Source organism: Pseudorca crassidens, chromosome 16 (genome assembly GCF_039906515.1).
Source record: "Pseudorca crassidens isolate mPseCra1 chromosome 16, mPseCra1.hap1, whole genome shotgun sequence".
Lineage (NCBI taxonomy): Eukaryota > Metazoa > Chordata > Mammalia > Artiodactyla > Delphinidae > Pseudorca > Pseudorca crassidens.
The window spans coordinates 62,700,069-62,720,019 of record NC_090311.1 but is presented as its reverse complement, the minus strand read 5'-3'; the positions used below and the strand labels follow the sequence as shown (position 1 = coordinate 62,720,019).

General features: G+C 52.9%; 3 protein-coding genes across 4 annotated transcripts in view; 2 read left to right on the top strand and 1 right to left on the bottom strand.

Moving 5' to 3' along the window:
* HK1 (hexokinase 1) overlaps positions 1 to 7,196 on the top strand; it is a 70,859-nt gene extending 63,663 nt beyond the window's left edge. For both annotated transcript variants that reach the window (XM_067710716.1, XM_067710715.1), the window contains 3 exons: positions 518 to 673; positions 4,453 to 4,686; positions 6,316 to 7,196. In XM_067710716.1, coding sequence (XP_067566817.1) covers positions 518 to 673; positions 4,453 to 4,686; positions 6,316 to 6,460 — 535 coding nt within the window. In that variant the 3' untranslated portion in view covers positions 6,461 to 7,196. The remainder of the gene's footprint in view (positions 1 to 517; positions 674 to 4,452; positions 4,687 to 6,315) is intronic.
* A 2,213-nt stretch (positions 7,197 to 9,409) lies between these two features.
* Positions 9,410 to 19,210, bottom strand: TACR2 (tachykinin receptor 2). The gene is made up of 5 exons (XM_067710729.1): positions 18,589 to 19,210; positions 16,852 to 17,046; positions 13,401 to 13,551; positions 12,597 to 12,793; positions 9,410 to 9,729 (listed from the first exon to the last, which is right to left on the bottom strand). The coding sequence occupies exons 1-5, from the start codon at positions 18,978 to 18,980 to the stop codon at positions 9,513 to 9,515; spliced, it is 1,152 nt and encodes a 383-aa protein (XP_067566830.1). The 5' UTR covers positions 18,981 to 19,210; the 3' UTR covers positions 9,410 to 9,512.
* Positions 15,603 to 19,951, top strand: part of TSPAN15 (tetraspanin 15) — a 79,063-nt gene continuing 74,714 nt past the window's right edge. The window contains exon 1 of the mRNA XM_067710732.1: positions 15,603 to 15,779. The gene's annotated coding sequence lies outside the window, so the exon portion shown is untranslated. The remainder of the gene's footprint in view (positions 15,780 to 19,951) is intronic.

Sequence of the window (19,951 nt, the reverse complement as noted above, 5' to 3'; positions counted from 1 at the left end):
TTGCTGGTTCTACAGGTATTGATTGAGCCCCTGACTGAGAGCAACGCTGAGCTGTGCTGGGCCCTGGGACTCAAAGCTGAGCAAGACACACATTCTCTGTCCCCTCGAGGCTTTCGCTGCAGGGGTGCCAGGGGGCGGAGGACCCGTGTGTGCTGTGAAGAAGGGAGGGTGCATGGGAGCTGAGATAGGCAGGGGGAGGACAGACCTCTTGGAGCCGTGCTGGGCAAGTTGAGAGCTGAGAGCTGGAGTGGGGTTTCGCCAGGCAAAGGCAGGGAGTCAGGTGAGGAAGAGGATGGTCCAGCAGTGAGACAGGGTGCTGGTACTTTTGCGTCTGATCCTGGGGGGGTTGGGGATTCCTCAGTCCTTCCCAGTCTCACGCTCTGCCTCTGCCAGGGAGCACAGGGCTGGGTGCACGGGTTGGTGATGCCGATGAGGCAGAGTAAGTATCTGCCGATGAGGCAGAGTAAGTGAGACCGCAGGCTTCATATAGACACCCAGTCCCCTCCTCTCGTTCCAGGTATGAGAAGATGATCAGCGGTATGTACCTGGGTGAAATCGTCCGCAACATCTTGATAGATTTCACCAAGAGGGGATTCCTCTTCCGAGGGCAGATCTCTGAGCCGCTGAAGACTCGGGGCATCTTTCAGACCAAGTATCTCTCTCAGATCGAGAGGTGAGTGGGCAGGGCCTTCCCTATTAGAGGTGGACCTGGCCAGGGGGCCGTGATGGGGGCAGTAGGCAACACAGGGAACATTTTGGCCATTTGGGAGGGTTTTGTTCTTCCTCTGGAGTAGTAGGCCCTGAGCAGTTGCATTTTGAAGTTCCATAAGTTTACTATAAATCATTTCCTTTTATTCATCCTGTATGTTAGGGCATTATATTAATTTGTTTGAAATCATCCTGTGTGTAAGTAGGTTACATTCCAGGATAGGAAAGGTGCATCACAGATATTTGTATTGAAGGACCATTGAGTCCAGAAGAGCTAAGCACCCCTGGTCTGGCCTCACCCTCTTTTCCTCTGAAAGGCAGCCTAGGATGCATAGCTCACCGCCCACCGTGCCCCCCAGCGAGCTGCTTCTGTCTTCCTCCTGTTTTTCTCATGTAGAGTGAACATTTCATCTGTGCCTTTGCCATCTCCCACAGTGAGCTGTGAGAAGAGGTGGAAAAGTGCTCAGCAAAAGCCACCTTCATTTTAGAATGGTCACGATAGCAGCACTGACATTGGCCGGCTCGGGTCTGCCCCTCGCTTTCGCCCAGGCCTGCGTCTGTAACCTTCAGGTAGAGCTCACTGCCCACCAGAACCCACGCGGTGAAGTGCTAGCTGCAGACAGGGGCCCTGCGGCACTGACCCTGGAGGACTTGGGCAGGTGGAGTGATGGCATTTCACAGCTGCGGCGGGGGGGTCACCATGATAGGGAACCAAGCTCCCCACTGCTTTCTCTCCTCATTCTAAGTTCACCCAGGGGCCAAGTGTGGAAAATAGGAGCCAGAGAAGAATGAGAAGAAAATATCAGTGAATATTTCTTTTTTTTTTTTTTTTTTTTTTTGTGGTACGTGGGCCTCTCGCTGTTGTGGCCTCTCCCGTTGTGGAGCACAGGCTCCGCATGCGCAGGCTCAGCGGCCATGGCTCACGGGCCCAGCCGCTCCGCGGCATGTGGGATCCTCCCAGACCGGGGCACGAACCCGTGTCCCCTGCATCGGCAGGCGGACTCTCGACCACTTCGCTACCAGGGAAGCCCCAGTGAATATTTCTTGTTAACATTTTTTTATTGTGGTAGATATATATAACATTAAATTTACCGTCGTTACCATTTTGGAAGTGGGCAGTTCAGTGGCATTAAGTACATTCACACTGTTGTTCAGCCATCGTCACCATCCATCTCTAGAACTTTTTCATCATCCCAAACTGAAATTTTGTCCCCATTAAACACTAACTCCCCATTTCCTGCCTCCCCCCAGCCCCTGGCAACCACCCTTCTACCTTCTGTGTCTATGAATTTGACTCCTCTAGTGACTTCATGTAAGTGGAATCATACAGCATTTGTCCTTTCACACCTGACTTATTGCACTTAGCATAATGTCTTCAAGGTGTATCCATGTTGTAGCATGTGTCAGAATTTCCTTGCTTTTTAAGGCTGAATAATTCTTTGTATGTATACACTACATTTTGTTTATCCATTCATCCATCCGTGGACACTTGGGTTGCTTCCACCTGTTGTCTGTTGTGAATAATGCTGTTATGAACATGAGTGTACAAATACACAATCGAGTCCCTGCTTTCAGTTCTTTGGGATGTATACCCAAAAGTGGAATTGCTGAATCACATAATTATTTTACTTATTTATTTATTTGGAGGAACTGCCATCCTGTTTTCCACAGTGGCTGTACCATTTTAACATCCCACCAACAGTATATACAAGGGCTCCAACTTCTCCACATCTTCGCCAACACTTATTCTTTTCTGTTTTTGTTTTTCTTTTAATAATAGCTATCCTGATGGGTGTGAAGTGCTGGGGAAGGTCCTTTCAAGTGTAATAGCAAAGGAAGAGATCATAAAGAAAAAAATGCCAAATTTAGCTGCATAATTCTATAAGATAAAAACAAAATCAGTCATCAAGCTTAAAAGACAAACAGAAAACTAAGGAAAACATTTGCATTATATATGCAAGATGCAGAGCATGGCATGGTGGGCAAGAGCTTTGGCAGGTCTGGTCTTGACACCTGCTCTGCCCCATTGGCTGTGAGCTTTGGGTGAGTTACTCGATCTCTCCGAGCTTCAATTTCCGCATCTTTAAAATGGGAATAATCATACATGGATCAGTTGGCTGTTAGGAGGAGGAATAAGGTGATGTATGTAAAGCACGTGTCACATAGTAAGTCCTCTGAAAAGCCTGACTGTTCTTACCACTGCTGTTGTGTTCATCATCAGTCATTGTCAACTCTTTCAGTTTAATGAGAAGGAGACAAATATCTCAGGAGAACAAGAGTTTTGGTATAAGGTAGTTCATATGGCCAGTAAACAAAAACAAAAACAGTAATCCTCACTAAGAGAGGAGCACAGATTAAACCAGTGTGATGCCATTCTTACCAAATTGTCCAGTGTTTTTAATTTTAAAAAAAGTTTATTGGGCTTCCCTGGTGGCGCAGTGGTTGAGAGTCCGCCTGCCGATGCAGGGGACACGGGTTCGTGCCCCGGTCTGGGAAGATCCCACATGCCGCGGAGCAGCTGGGCCCGTGAGCCATGGCCGCTGAGCCTGCGCATCTGGAGCCTGTGCTCCGCAACGGGAGAGGCCACAGCAGTGAGAGGCCCGCGTACCTACAAAAAAAAAAAAAATTTACTTCTTTTATTTATTTTTATTTTTGGCTGTGTTGGGTCTTCGTTGCTGTGCACGGGCTTTCTCTAGTTGAGGCGAGCGGGGGCTACTCATCGTTGTGGTGCGCGGGCTTCTCGTTGCAGTGGCTTCTCGTTGCGGAGGACGGGTTCTAGGTGTGTGGGCTTCAGTAGTTGTGGCACGTGGGCTCAGTAGTGGCTCGCGGGCTCTAGAGCGCACGCTCAGTTGTTGTGGCGCATGGGCTTAGTTGCGCCGCAGCATGTGGGATCTTCCCTGACCAGGGCTCAAACCCGTGTCGCCTGCATTGGCAGGCAGATTCTTAACCACTGTGCTACCAGGGAAGCCCCTTTCCACTGGGGACAAGTAAGGCCAAATACTCTGTTAGAGACAGTAAATTGATATAACTTTCAGAAAGGCACTTGGCAATATGTATCAAAAACCCTTTGACCGAGAAATGTATCCTAAGGGGAAAATCGGACTTGCACCAACAGGAACAGCATCAGAGTGTTACTTTATATTAGCAGAAAATTGCAAACAACTTAAATTTCTCTAGACTGGCTAAATAAATTATGGTCATCCCCAGAATAGACTACTATGGCAGCCTTTTACCCATCTTGGTCGCAGATAAGGAGGTGGGAACTTGCTCAGATGTATGAAGCATGAAAAACAGCAAGAAAGAAAACCATATATAAAGGACAAGCCTGCAACATTGTTAAGCAACTACACTGCAATATAAAACAAAAATTTTAAAATAAAGAACAAGCCTATTCACATATCAGGACAAAGACATTGTTTAATGATATCCAAGAAAAATAGATTGGAAGGAAATATATTTAAACGTTAATAGTATTTTCCCCAGTGTTGGGATTGTAGATGGTTTTAATTATCCAATTTTTATTTTTCTAGATTTGCTAGTTTTTCTACAACTTAACATGTAATACTTTGGGGATCATTAAAAAACATAGACAAGTAAATGTTATTTTCAAGGGGAGAGAAAACCCCACGACCCTTTTCGTGGATAAGTGCAGTGATTTGGGGCCGGCTCCTTTGGAGTCGGTGGCTTCTGTGCTGCTCTCGTGGGTCCTGCTTCATCCAGCCTCCTGGCTTTTGTCCCCCTCAGCGACCGATTAGCGCTGCTGCAGGTCCGGGCGATCCTCCAGCAGCTTGGCCTGAACAGCACATGCGACGACAGCATCCTTGTGAAGACCGTGTGCGGGGTAGTGTCCAAGAGGGCCGCACAGCTGTGTGGCGCAGGCATGGCTGCCGTGGTGGACAAGATCCGCGAGAACAGGGGGCTGGACCACCTCAACGTGACTGTGGGCGTGGACGGGACGCTCTACAAGCTTCATCCGCAGTGAGTGGGGCTTCCGGTGGGGATGGGCAGAGCTTCCCGGGCAGGCAAGGCCCCTTTATGGCTGTGGGACATCAGGATGTGTTTCCCACCAGGAAAATTCCTCACCAGGACACAGCCAACCTGCAGGCTGTGTGGTCAGGGTGGGGCTTGTCTGGGACGAGGAAATGAGCTGCTCTGAAGTTTACCTGGGATGCCTGGGGAGGTGGAGAAGCGGCTTCACTTGGCCAGCTCACACCTGTGGCCTGGCATTTCCTGCTTTCCCCTCCTCCTGGGCCTCTCTCATCCAGGTGGGGAGCAGGAAAGGAGGTAAGGGTGGGTGTCCACTTACCCATCAGCCTGGCCGGGAGGCTGTGTTTGGTAAGCAGGAAGAGGGAGTGAAGGAAAGGGGAAGGGGCCCACTGTCGTGTCCACCTGCTAAATCAGTTTGTCAAGAGCCTTGGAAGGCAGGAGCGGTTTTGGCCCTGGGCTTTGTAGCAGGGAGACGGGTGGGATGTGACCTCCCTGACGTTTTGGTTGGGTGTCCAGCACCCCATATGCTGGAGGAGGAGAAGTGAGCCCATCTGCTCTTTGATCTACCACACATCCCAAAGCTTGGCTCTTATGAATAGAGTGACCATATTATTGTCGAAATGGAGGTACTTTTGCCAATCAAGAGAGTGCTACTAATAATCACACTGGGACTGTCCCCAGTAAACTGGGCCGCTCACTCCACTTAAAAGCAACCTCACCCAACTCAGTGTAGGCGTTGCCCGCCTACGTCATGGCCGTGGCTTGGGATGAAAGCATCTGTTGGGCTCCACCCCAACCTCTGTCTCTCCACCTTCATAGCTGTCCTCGTTGTCCCTGTGGTTTAGAGCTAGGCTTTGGAGGCGCACGTGGACATGCTTGGTTTTAATCTTGGTACCACCGTGTAGGAGCTGTGCTCAGTGGCTTCATCTCTGCCCAGTCTCCTCTTCATGGGAAAATGACCACCGGCAGGCCGGACGTCACATATGTAAAGTGTGGGACACCTAGGAGGAATTCAGCAAAGGGCAGTCAGTATTTCCTCTAGGAGCATCCGCGGCCTGGCGCTATCTCATTTTCAGCACAAAATGCAAGAACCCAGAGTCACCTCTCATTTACAGATGATAGTTCATGGGGGTGGGGGGCTCCCTCTCTTAGCTTCAGGTGCTGGGTTGGGGGTGGAGTCCTCTCAGAGGACTGCAGCTGGGGGTGGGTGACGTGCGTTTCCATGCAGCCTGCTGAGCTGACCCAGTGCCGGACCAGCTTGGCCCACCTCAGTGGTCCACACCCAGGTCCCAGCACCCCTTCTTGGTTTTCGGTCCCCTCGGAGCCTCAGGCTTTGAGGATGGGAGCCGTCTGGGTGTGTTACTCACGCCTTAGCCCTCAGAAGGTGTACAGAGCAGCTGGTTTTGGATTCTCCGTTGTGCCTCCCTGCTGCAAATTGTAACAGGACTGGCTGTAAACCCACTTTCTCCCAGACGTTCTCAATAAGCCGCAGCTGCTTCCAAGCAGCCCCTCCCATCTCGCTTCCCTCCTCATTGTTAGGGTGCTTCAGCGTCTTCAGGTGGGTCCGGCGTCTCTCCTCATCTTCCTCTACCTACCCTTCTCTATTTTTGTCCTTTTTAGTTTCTCCAGAATCATGCACCAAACCGTGAAGGAACTGTCACCAAAGTGTAACGTGTCCTTCCTCTTATCCGAAGACGGTAGCGGCAAGGGAGCCGCCCTCATCACGGCAGTGGGCGTTCGGCTCCGGCAAGAAACGAGCAGCTAAGAGTCCTGGACCCCCCAGCCTGCTGCCCTTCCAGCACTTCTCTCTTCAAGCAGCGCCCCCCTGTTCTGCCCAGCGAGCTGTGCTGGGAGACGCCGGCACCAAAGCCCGCCAGCACCACCGCGGGGAGGAAAACAGAAGCCAAGTAATGGCGCGTAACGTAGGGTACAAAATAGAGTGTGTGCTGTTGGTAATCTCCCTGACCTCCAGATCCCTCCTCACCTGCCCTGCCACTTTGCATGATTTGACTTCAACCTGGTCGTACGTTCCCCACATGTGAAGTTTAGTGGCGTCCGTTTCTAACTTATGCATTAGTCCAACAGTTATTTATTGGCTCAAAATGAAAAGTCACACCATCTGACAGGCCTTATGGGCCTCCGCAGCCCGTCCTTGGGGATGTGTCCCCTGTGTGCAATGTATTTTCACCAGCAGACACTGCCGGGACTCCTCCCACGGGTGCATCAGCCGCCGCTTCCTCCCGGCCCCGCACCCATTGCTGTCTGGTGTCCCATCAGGGCGTGTCAATGCCACTGAACTGTGTGTCCGTGGAACTGGTCCTAGCCACATTGTGACAGTCTTGCATCCTGTCTTGGGGAGGGGAGGTGGGCAGTCCTGCGGGAAAGTGTCTTGTCTCCGTTTGGGTAAAACGAACCAATCAAGAAACAGTACGCTCGTTGGAATTTCCCATCGCTTTTGTGAGCCATGTTGTATGACCTAGTAAACTTTGTACCAATTCAAAGACCCGAGTGACGCTTAATGGCTGGGGAGTGGGGAGGACATCGGGGGATGTGGCAGAAACCAAACCCTGGGGGGTCTCGTGGCCTTCTGGGTCAGGGCAGAGTTTGAAATGAAGGCTGTGTTCTTCAGCGTGCAGCCTTCTTTTGGCTTGAGGACTTCTGTACTCTCCCTGCAGAGGGTCAAGAAGTAGCCACTCCCCTTCTTCTAGCACCTGCCCTTTCACTTCCCTGCTCCAGCCCCGGGGGCCTACCGCAGGGAGGGACTCCTGCAGCCCCCGCCTCGACACCTCTCAGAAGGTAAAGGGATGGAAGGCCCCCGTCTTCCAATAGCCTGGCTTCCTCACTTGTAGTTGGAACAAAGGAAAAGTCAGCTTGGCTTGCGGGGGCTGTTGGAAGCCCCATGAGAGGGCAGGGCAACACTGGCCCTCCCTCCTGCTGTGCTAGCGCGGGTCCTGCCCTCATCACCCTCTCTGCCAACTCCAGGACGATGGATGAAGAGATCCCCTTCCCTGAGCAGATGAGGCCTTGCAGCAGCCCAGGGTAGCAGGGTTGCTGTCCTCTCCCCAACCCCCATCATAAACGAACCCCTTCTGTGGGCCTTTTTCTGACCCTGTCATCCCTGCCCCACTGCAGTCTTGAGGTGCTCTTCCACTCTGTGGCTGCCGTTTGGGGTTCTCCCCCAGCCTGTGTGTGGACCCCACATCAGTCCACATTCTGGTACCCTGTGATTGAGGTGCGATGTGAGTCTCCCAGGCCATGACCACACCTCTGGTGGCTTTTCCCAGGACTGACTGCATGCTCCCTTGGTTTGGTGAGACCAGAGTCCCGTTATTTGTCACTGGCGGTGCCTATGACACAGTGATCTCGTGGAGAACACGGATAACGTTGAACTCTAGGTGTGCATTTACAGTGTTACGTGATGCTTCTGGAGGGGCCGTGAGGTGGGCAGGGTGAGTCAGCAAGCAGGGTGAGGTGTGGGCTGGGCTGGGCCTGGAGCTTTCTGGGAGATGGGACAGTGGGTGTTCTCTGCCTGCCACCTCCTTGAGCAGAAGTAAGGGTGAGGGCTGTGTTGCTGACTTGCGGAATTCAGGTCAAACGGCTGCCCTGGTAGTAATAGAAGTCACAGCTGCTGTTTATGAAGCACTTAACCTGTGTTGGGCCTGCCAGTTTATAGGCATCACTCCCATCGTCTTCACAGCATCCCTGTGAGGTAGTTTTGCCATTGAAAGGGAAAGGAGCTGAAGGTCATTGTGACTTGTCTGAGGCCACCCAGCTGAGGCTCCTTTTTGAAAATTAATTAATTAATTTTTTTGGCTGTGTTGGGTCTTCGTTTCTGTGCGAGGGCTTTCTCTAGTTGCCACAAGCGGGGGCCACTCTTCATCGCGGTGCGCGGGCCTCTCACTGTCGCGGCCTCTCTTGTTGCGGAGCACAGGCTCCAGACACGCAGGCTCAGTAGTTGTGGCTCACGGGCCTAGTTGCTCCGCGGCGTGTGGGATCTTCCCAGACCAGGGCTCGAACCCGTGTCCCCTGAATTGGCAGGCAGATTCTCAACCACTGCGCCACCAGGGAAGCCCCCTGAGGCTCCTTTTAACCACCATCTACACTAGGGTGGATCTGGGTTCCTAGATGCTAAGGCAGAGAAGCCCTGGATTGGCTCACAGGTTAGGGGCTTTGCAAAACAAGAAGCTTCTTTCCATGTGTCTTTAGCCTAATAATAGGTCAGTGTCATGGTTGGGTGCTGCCGACGGGTGTGTTTTGTTTGGTTTATGCAACATTTATAAAAATGGGAGCTCAATTGAACAAACCTGGAAGTTTCACAGGTTTGGATTTCTGGCTTCTCTTGAAAGGTTTGGAGGATCTGGCCACACTGGGCTCCCAGCCACGTGGCAGCATCTGTCCAGAGCCGATCGGCTGTTGTCCCCTTTGCATTCCTGTGCTCTCCAGTTTGCCACAGTCCCCACCCCTCCTTTTGCCCCAACACTGGAAGTCACTTACCTTTTATCATTATAGCTACAGTTTTTCTTTTATACTGGATTCGGTTTACTCATGTTGTATGCCCCAGGGAGGCATTCGAGCTTGCAACTCCCGGATTAGATAAATGTTAGCTCACACTGTCTTCTTTGACTTATTGGACGCCCTGAAGCACTGTCAGAGGGGTGGCTGGGAGAGTCGGCACCCACTGCAGAGTTCCTGGCCCCATCTTGTTTTTCCATTGATGTACTGAAGGGTGAGGCATGGGCCAAACTCTCTGATGTAGAGAGTCTCTCTGGCTACTTCTCCAGGGTGCTAAGCCTCCCCCTGCAGCCAGGCACAAGGGTTCAGGGGTCAGCAGACCCTTCAGCTTGCAGACTTCCAGCCTGCCCACTGGCAGCCCCAGAGGGGGCCACATCCCCAGCCATGAACAAAGTCTCTTTAGTGTGACACCTGTTGACCCTCGTGGAAAGGGATGCGGTGTGAGTCAGCTCAGTCTTGTCCTCCTCAGTTGGCGTGACCCGTGGGTAGCGACGGTAAGCAGGCCGGAATCCAGAGCGAAACCTGGGGGATGGAGGGTCATCTTGAGCAACGGAGTGAGGGCGGCAGTTACGGGAACTGTCCTGTGGCTGCTCCCGCCTCCAGGAGCCGATCTCTCCTCCAGAGGAAAGTCGCTGCCTCGCTCCCAAGAGCTCAGGGTCTCTGGGGAGACACGTTCTTTAGTGGATTTGGTTTTGGGAAACAACCAGAAGTAATCTGGAGCTAAGTCCAAGGACTGAAGTGAGCCGAATGAGACCGTTTGTTATTACAAACAAACAAAAATAAACCAAGTTCGGTCATAAAGACAACAGATTTTCTTGTTCGACTTGTTAACTGGCTTCTAAGGGAGTATGCAGAGAGGAGTCTTAAAAACTTGGGGCTTTGGCGATGTTGGGTAGAATACGGATGCTTTGAAAGAAAATATACACATGGAACTACCAAGTTTTGGTACATTTGCTTAAAAAATAGACAACTTTCCCCAAGGCAGCAAAGAGGGTCCACCTGTAAATTGGAGATCAGAGGAAGCAGAGAGTGACTGGAAGAAGTGAGAAAGAGCCGGCGGAAACAGATGAGACCCTGTGTGATGCGGAGGGAGGGAAAGAACTATATGGTCTGTTCCCGGAGACACAGGGTTCCGAGTTTCAGAAGAGCAGGCCCGATTTTGGTTCCTCCCGCTGTAGCTCTGAAGGTTCCGTGGTGCAGCCCAATAAATGCCTTTATTATGGGAGCTTCATGGCCTCTGCCCACACTCAGCATGTCCCAACCCGAGCTCCCCACCCTTTTCCCCCCACACCCCCCCCAGTTGTCCTCGTCTCAGTTCCTGACAACTGACCACTCTGTCCTTCCACTAGTTCAGGCCAGACACCTGGGGTCATCCTTGACTCCCTCTCCATCAAATTCTGTTGGCTCTACCTTAGCAATCTCCGGACTCTGACCACTTGCCACATGTCTAAACCCACCATCTCTCGCCTGAATTATTGCACCTGCCTAACCATCTCCCTGCCTCCCCCACCTTGCCCCTCTGTGGTCCAGTTCCAACACAGCTGCAAGACTGATTCTTTTAAAAGGGAATCAGAGCATGTGTTTCCCCCGCTCAGAACACTGCAGGGCTCCTCATGTCAGAGAACCAGCCCAGGTCCTTACCTTGACCACAGGGCCCTTGCTTTGGCTGTTCCCTCTGCCTGGAATTCTTGTCCAGACACCTACAGGGCCCACTCAGTCCTCAAGTCTGCTCAAAAGACCCCTTAGTAAAGCCTACCCTTGACCATCCCGTAAAAATCACAACCCTGATGGCCATTACTTCCCCCGGCGCCTCTTGTCCTCTCTTACCCAGCTCTACTTTTTCTTTTTTCTATAGGATGTATCACCTAATACACAATGTATATTTACTCATTACATTTGCTTATTGTCTATCTCCACCTCCCCACTAGAGGGTCAGCTCCCCGAGGATAGTGATCACTGTTTTTGTTCCCCAGGGTGTCCCAAGGGGCCTGGAACAGTGCCGGGCACACAGAGCCACTGATGAACGTTTTGCGGAAGAATGAAAATTCCGCCAGGAGCACCAGTCTTCAGAGCTATTGTCATCAAATACTGAATGATTCAGAAGTTGTAAAGCCCTGGGGTGTTCAGACTCCCAGGGACTGTGTCTTTGGGTAGCGGGAGAGTGACCAGTGCACAGACACAGAAGGCTGGGAGCCCCCTCCCTGATGTGACAGTCCCTGTCTCCAAGTTCGCACTCCTACAACTGCATGCCAGAGAAATGTGTGATGCGGGGATGAGATTACAGGCCTTGGAGACACATGGAATTCCTGCTCTGTGAGTTTAGGAGAGTCTTCCTTTTGGAGGCTCAGTTTCCTCATCTGTAAAATGGGGATAACACCTCCCTCCCATTATATATTTGCCTCTCAGGAGACAAATGGAGGGTTCTGGCAGCCATTAAACAGTCAAAAAAAAAAAAAAAGTACAGTCTCTTACTTCCTTCTGGCCTGCCCCGGGTGGGATGTCTGAGCAACAGAGATCCTACTGGCATTATGAGTGGTGTGGACACGTGGGCAGGGAGGTGATAAAAGATGCCCAGGGCCAACCTCACCCACATCATTGCCTCGTTAAGGCCAGGACTCAGTGTCCACCTCTCATCTCCTCTTACCTGGCTCCACCGTCAAGGCTTTCTGAGAGGCTGAACGACTTGCTCCGCAAGCAGGACTCCTGGGCTGGGGCTCCTGCCTGGCCCAGCACCTCCTCACCTGTGCAAGTGCCCCTGAGCAAATGCCAGCCCCTCTCTGGGACTACACTTCTCTAGAAGTACAAGGCTTGGGGGGAAGTGAGAACTTGGCTCCTTCCTTTCTGGCAGTGTCTGCCAAGGTCACTTCCTAGCTGCCCTGAAAGCCCCTTCTGTGATCTTCCAGGGAGCAACCTGCTCCCCCTCTAGTCTTGGCCCCGGGCCTCAGGTTGGGTTCTTCGTTCTGCTGCGGTTGGCGCTGTTCTCCTCGCCCAGGGACAGTCCTCAGTTCTTCCTCAGTGTAGGAAGCTGTTAAAACCATCAGTCCCTCCCTCCTTTACCTGGCTCCTTCCTTCCGCCCTCTCTGCTGTCCTTCTCCCTCTCTCCCCTCCCTCCATCTCTCTGTCCTTCCCTCCATTCTTCTTGTCCCAGATGCAGCCCCCAGAAGAAAGAGCAGGGGCAGGCCAACGTGAGAGCTGTGGCCTGGGCAATGGGGCAAAGCTTTGGGGAGGAGATGGGGCGCGAGCTAGGCCTGGACCCGAGGGAGGACTGTGCTGGGGGCTCCCTGGGAGGATGGTAATCCCATGGTGGCGGGGATGGACGGGCACAGGCTCGAGCTGTGCAGGGGAGTCCAGATGGGGCCAGGATGAGAGGGGCTGGGGTGAGGGCTCACCTGTGGTTGAGGCAGCAATAAGTGATGGGATTGTACATGGTGGAGCTCATGGCCGTCCAGAAGAGCGCCAGATAGACCTGCTGGATGAACTTGTGGCAGTAGATGTCCTCCTGGAAGCCACCCAGGATGAAGTAGAGGTGGTAGGGCAGCCAGCAGATGGCAAATGTCACCACCACCAGCACCATGGTCTTCACAAACTGGTCCAGGAGAGACTCAGGTCACTCCTCAGCCTGGAAGCCCCAAGCCCCGCTTTTCCCGAGGGGAAGCACGAGGCACGTCTCATGCCAGCCTGAGAAGCCCTCAGTAAGCAGGCCCTGTCTACCTCCACAGGCTCAGGCCGGTAGAGCTTCTGCTACCCAGACACGCCTGGGCCTTCCACCTCGGGGCTTTTGCTCAGGCTGCTCTCTCTGTTCACGCTGCTGTCTTTCCTTTGAAGTCCTCACTCCTCAAAGCCCAGCTCGGTGGCCACCTCCTCTAAAAGGCGTCTTGGATCCCCCTTAGAGCAGAGCAGCTCCCCTCCCTGGAGAGTGGATGAGCTCTCGTTCCTAACCACATCCTTAGAGGAGACCATGCCTGCTACGGGTTCCGAGGTCTCCCTCTCCCTGCAATCTGTGTCTGCCACAGCCCAAAGACCAAAGCAAGTCCGCCCGCCCGGGAAGAAGGAATGAATGTTCTGGCCAGGGACTTGGGACAAAGGGCAAGTTACAGGTGGAGTCTATCCTCCGCGGCGCCCTCTAGGGGACGTGCCCGGAATGGCTGATCCCGAGGCGGGGCCAAACTTCCGGCCCCGCTCCCGGACTTCACCTTCTCGGCCTGCAGGTGGCGCAAGTTGGCGCCATGCACCTCGTACCCTGGGACAGTGCGTCTCCAGAGCGTGAGACCGATGACACTGTAGGCGACGAACATCACCACGAGAGGCAGGAAGTAAATGAGGGCGATCACCACGAGGTGGTACCTGGAAGGAGAGTCAAGGGACTGGGCACGGGGCGACCTGGGGGCGACTCCAGCATCCGCCAGCACTCAATCCCCAGGACCTTGCTGACGCCCCTGAGCTGTCCCTGGCGGGCTACCCTTGGCCACCTCCCAAGGGCTTGGTTTGAAAAAAAAAAAAAAAGTAAAAAAAAAAAGGGCAGACTGGCTAGCACATGTGCCCAATGAGAGTTCCCCTGCTGCAAAAGGGACACCTGTGTTAGCTCTGAGTCCTTCCAAGCGACAGACAAGTTACCAAACAAGGAAATAAATAGGAACGAAAAAGTTAACCAAGTAATACATTTGTTTAAAATTTAAAATGCCGTTAAGCACAAAGGAGGAAGTAAAATTATGTATCTCACCCCCACCACTGTTAATGGTTTGGAATATTTCTTCCAGAATCATGTAATATATGTGTATATGTATATGCACATATGTATTAGATAGATTATGTGTATCTTCTATATCTGCATCTGTCTGTCTAGATAGATTTCCTAGAGTTGATACGGTTCTATCCTGCACCAACATCCCTAGCAGGGAAGGGGCAGTGGAGACAGGCCACACTGTACGTGCTAGTGGAGCATCTCTTCCTGACTATGAGCATTTGGTTGGGAACATGGCTCACATCTGCAGATACTCTTTCACACCACCTGTGAGCAAGTGGCCCAGAGCACCATTGATGGCGCTCATCCAGTCCCCGTGGAGGACACCCGGGGCTGTGTTGAGGCCTTCTCATTTCCTTTTGGAAAGATGCGTGCTGCCCATTCTGGTTTCTGAGCGATGCTGTAGCCTCTGTCTGACAAGGCCCAAGCAGGAGCATCCGGTGAATGGACCCAAGACCCCTGGCCCTGTCATGTGACCTTTTTCTAGGAGAACAGAGGTGAACCCAAGCCCCTCCTTTCCTCCCCGTGTGCCAGCCTTGCCGGGTCCCTTTCAAGAGGTACTGACACCTGGAGGGAGGGGAAGACATTAGCAAATGTCTTCCCTAAAGCCTGAGTTTAGAATTCGGCTTGCTTACTTTTTTGGCAAGCATGCTAATTACAAAAGGTTTGGGGGCTCCTAGACTCCCCGATCATCATCTGTCCTACTGTGGAGCAGGTGAGGGCGGAGCAGCAGCCAGGTGCCAGGCCCTTGTACCTTACCTTCATTGTGACGTCGCAGAGTGTCTGAGATAGATAGACCTTGAGGATCAGCAGGGCCACCTGTCTCAGCACCCAGAGCGGGAAAATGAGGCTCAGAGAGGCACAGGAAGTCTGTGTCCCGTGAAACAGCTCTATACGGACTTAACACACAAATGATTTTCCTTCCACTGAGGGTCAGCCCTGTGGAGTCGGAAGAACTGGGTTCTTGCCTAGCCTCTAATTTAAAGCATGACCTTGGGCAAGTCAGATCTCTCCCTCAGTCTGTTTCCCCATTTGTAAAACAAGGAGTTAATCTCTACCATCCTTCCCAAGTATGAGCGACGCCTTTCTGTTGCCTCATTCTTTCGTGGGTCGGTTCAGGATAGGAATTCACTCTGGGCTAGGTTCCCACACAAAAGGGAGTGCCAAGGAGCTTTGGGAACCATCTTCCAGGGCCTGCCAGAATCTCATAGCCCGGACTGCCTTTTTTGTATTTTGATTTGGGGAGCGCATGTGCATTTTCCTAGATTCCTACACACACAGGATGTGAGCCTGTACGGATGGAGCCCCCAGTCTAAATCTCAGAAGCTCCCCAACCCAAGAACAAATAATATATTCTTACGAGAAACCAGGCTTTCCCCCAAATCCTCTCAGAATTCGAAGTAGCACCAAAGTATAGCCTTCCTAGCCCACCTCTGCCCTTCTGTTTTCCCCTGTTGCCTGGAGCAGAGTCGGAAATCACCATCCCCAGAAAGGTGGTGGTTGGTACCCTAAATTCTTACTGGTCCGCACCTCAGAGAGAAAAGCTCACTGTTAAGGTGGAGAAACACCGCCCCGCAGTGGCCAGTCAGGAAATGTTCTGCTCTCTGCCCCTTCCCAAAGCCAAGAAGGGGGCGGGTCCCTACGTAGACTCCGCCCCTGGAGCCGTGAGTCCTGAGAGCGTGGGCTACGGAACGAGGGCAGACACGCAGGGCAGCAGTTTCCCGGGAAACTCAGCAGTTGCCAGGAACAGGCTTCTCAGAGGAATGGCGCCTTCCGCGAAGGCCGCAGCGCGGCGCTCTTCTGTCTGGTGCTCGGGACGGGAGGAGACCAGGTAGGGGCGGGCGTTGGGGGAGGAGTGTTAAAGGAGGCGGGAGAGGGAGTTGAGCTGTCGCTGTGCTCTGGCGGCTCTGGGCTCAGAGCGTGCACATCCTCAGGCTTGGGGCAGCTGGGCTTTTCTTGGACTAAATCTGCCAGGTTTGTTTTCGTTTGTTCCCCGTTTAAACTGCCACCTACTGGGCGCCGGTTCTGTGCCAGGCACCGTGCTAAGTTGCGTCAGGTACATTTTCTCTTCTGTGTTCGCAACAACCCCTGAGCAAGGTTCTCTTACTAATCCCCTTTAAGAGAGAAGGAGCCAAAGGGTCAGAGAGGTTAAGTGACTACAAAGGGTCCTCGGCCAGCAGGGGACAGCGCAGGACTCCAACTCGACTACTGTCTCCAGAACCTCAACCAATTCTTTATCCTCTACTACCAACCCCCGCCCCCCCCCCCCCCCGCGGTGCTTGGGGATGACAAAGCCACACCCGCTGTGAGAACTGGGCAAACTGACTCCCAGAAAGGGAAAGGACTTACCCAGTGTCACACAGCAGCTGCACCACGCCTGAGTTCTGTTTTCTCCCCCATCCCCCAGCCCATGGTGCCTGCCTCAGGTCAAGTCCGCTCCAGGCTCCTCCTGAAAACATCCCAGGCTCTGGCACCTGCCCTTTCATTTCTGTCTCGGTACCCTGACATGTCCCTTATTTAAGTAAGAGTGGTGAGGAGATTGGGCTCTGAAGCAGGACTGCCTGGATTTAAATCTTCGATTTACCACTTACTAGCTGTGTGGTCTTAGGCACATTACTTAGTTTTTTTTTAGTGCCTCAGTTTCCTCATCTGAAAAATGGGAATAATAATACATACATACCCATATTGTTAGGAGGATCCAGTGGGTTCATATATGTAAAGTACTTAGACCAAACCTGACATATAGTAAGTGCTCCTTTTAGTTGATACTGTACTCACATAATCCCCAGTTCACTCACAGACACATGTGCACACCCACGCATACACACTGCACATGTGTACGTGCACATATGTGCATGCACGCGTGCACACACACACCATGCTCCCCCACCCCCAGGCATTACAAAGGGTGCATCTTGCCGCCGCTGTCTTCGGGCCAGGCCACCACGCACTTGGTGGTACCCCGGTCCATGGTGATGGGGCAGTAGAAGCAGTGGGGGAAGGCGAGGGCCGGGGCCACCGGCCAGATGCCAGCAATTACTGCTCTGGTGCTGGGGACCGAGAGCCGTGGCTGGAAGGGGTGGACGATGGCCACGTACCTGTGAGCAGAGGGCGGTGTGAGTGGTGGGTGCCCTCCCGTCAGACCAGCCCAGATTCGCTAGTCCCATTCCCTGCACCCTGGCTGACCACCTGCGGAGAGCCAGCTGGGCTGGTGCTCTCCCACAGCCATGTGGGACACTAGCACGCTACACGCCAGCCCACCCCACCCCGTTCCACCACATGGCCTCCCTCTGAGCGCGGATGTGCTCTCGATGGCCACAAGAGGGCGGTGTGGCCACACCGGCAGTCCATCTGGGGCCTTCTCCTGAAGCTCAGCCCTGCCGAGTTCCCCAGCCACACAGCCTGTCTTCTGTTCAGAAACCTTAACAGAGGCCAACGGTCTCCTGCACGAAGCCCAAAGCAGCTGCCCACCAGCTTTCTGCCGTGGAGGAACTGCTCTACATACACCGAGACGGCTTTGGTCCTAGATGACCCCCGGGCCTTCCTCCCTGGGATCCATCTGAACCCTGAGACCAGGCCAGAACGATAGGACGCAGCTCAAATCCTTCTCTCACAATAGAGCTGATCCTGACCCCCATCTAACACTATGACCTGCCCTACCCCAGCACACATACCCTAGTGCCTCGGATGCCCTTCCTGATATTTTTCCATAGCACTCATGACCTCAAAATACAACATATCATTTATTTAGTCTTGTGTTTATTATTTAAATTCTCACTAGGGCAGGCATCTTTGTCTGTTTCTTCCCCCAGTGCCCAGAACAGTATCTGTACATAGTAGGCATTGAACATAAGAATGAATGAAGAAATGAATGGACGAGTCACCATTATTACCATCCTGACCTGAGCCACCATCCTTCCTCACCTGGGTTATTATTCAATGTCCTCCTGCCTGGTCTCCTGGCTCCCACCCTGCCCTCTACAGTCCGTACTACCCACCCTCCACCCAGCCTTTAAAATGGAAGTTCCATGAGACCATGATTCCGGGACTCTTTCCCCACTGGTGTTTATTCCCCAGTGCCTGAAACAGTGCCTCAAATACCTGAGTGAATGAAAAGAAAGTCTTAGGGGACTTTCAGATCTGCTGACTGATTACTCCTCCACCCCTCCTGCCCCCACCCCATCCCCGTCAGAACGTCACAGTCTGCAGCCCCAGAGAGCAGCATCAGGGAAGTAACTGGCCCCATCTTAATTATGTAGTAACTGCGTGCAGTGTTGAAATATCCCCTCATATAATATATCTAGGAATAGGATGACAATATAAGCAATTCCCTTTCAGTAAAACAAAGATCAACTCCAGAGAAGAACACCTCAGAAGGTCCCTAAAACGCCGTTGGTCTTCCCCTGTAGCCTTGAACAGCCGTCTAGTGCAAAGTTCTTCCTTGTGTCTAACCTGAACCTTACTTGCTTCGGTTCCACAGTCCCCTGTCTTCCAGATGCATAGTTTAGGATCATGATCAGGTTAGGAGGCAACTAATTCACTGGGTTCTACCCTTAACTTGCTGTGTGACTGTGGGCAAGTTACCAGCCCTGTGTGAACCCAGAAAAGCGAGCCGACTCCCCGCAGCTGCCCCCTCTTGCCTGTCGGCGGCGATGGTGGTCATGGAGTAGATGCTGACAAACATGGCTGTGATGGGGAAGAGGTTCTGGAAGTAGCAGAAGGCACGGCCAAAGTACCAGATGTTGTGGCTGGCGTAGACGAAGTTGAAGGCGGCATTGAAGGCGGCCATGCAGAGGTCGGCCAGGGCCGTGTCGACAGTGAAGTAGTTGGTGACCGTGCGCATCCTCCAATGGGCCAGGATTATCCAGATAACTGCAGCCTTGCCCATCACAGCCACCAGCACCGGGGCCAGGTAGGCTGCTGCCCACAATGCCAGATGCCAGCCAGGCATGGAGAAGGCTGTGGTGCCCATGGTGTTGCTCTCAAGGCCAGATGAGATGTTGGTGTCAGTCACCATGGCACAGGCTCCCATGGCTGCCTCTGGGTCTGGGACAACAGTCTAGCTCCTTGGCTCCTTCCAGGCCCTGGTGCCCTGCCGGATATGCTGTAGAAGGCAAATCCTTTCTGGTGCATGAGTGTGGGGGAGCGAGGGAAGCACTCCTGTGCAAAGCCAGGCACATCTGGGGAGCTGGGGGGCACTCCCAAGTCTCAAGCAAAGATGAGTTAGGCTGAGCAGAGAGCCGGGTCCAGAGCCGTTGGCATTTTACATTTCCATGTCCTGGCCAGAGTTCTCCAATGTCGTGTGGACATCTAGAATCCAAGACATGCTTTCAGAGCAAGAAACATCCTTATAAATCATCAGTCAACCCCTTCACTGCAGAAATGGAAAAACAGATTCCAAGAGGGGACCAGCCCAGGTCGCACAGTACGTTGGTGATAAAGCCAGGACTCAAACCCAGGTCCCTCCTAATGCAATTCAGGGAACATTCTGGATCAGATGCACACACAGCAGCCGTCTTTGGATTCCATAGGTCAACTGCACAGCAGGCTCTCTCTCCAGGCGTTGGGGTGCAGGCAGGGCTGCCAGCCCGAGGTTGCTGCCCTGCTGCTCTCCGGGCAGGGCGTGCTGGGTGGTGAGGGCCTTGGCGGAGGTGTTTTCTGCTCACGAGGTAGGGCTGCCTTCTGCCCTTCGTCCCACCCCTGCGTGGAGGGCCCGGCCTTGTATCTTGAGGGAAGATTTAGGACTGGCTGCTGAGGCAGGGAGAGACCCAGGGGAAATGGGAGGTGGCAGCGGCGGGGCCAGGCACGCGGGGCACAGTCCTTGGTAGGGTGTTTACATTCAGCGGCGCAGAGCTACATCTAGAATGTGATCAGGGGCACGGGCTTGGGAGCCCCAGGGACTCCAGGCAAGTCTTTTCACCTTTCCCAGCTTCGACTTTCCCATCTGAAAACAATAGGAACAGTACGGTGCCCATCTCACAAGATATTGGTGAGTTTTAATGA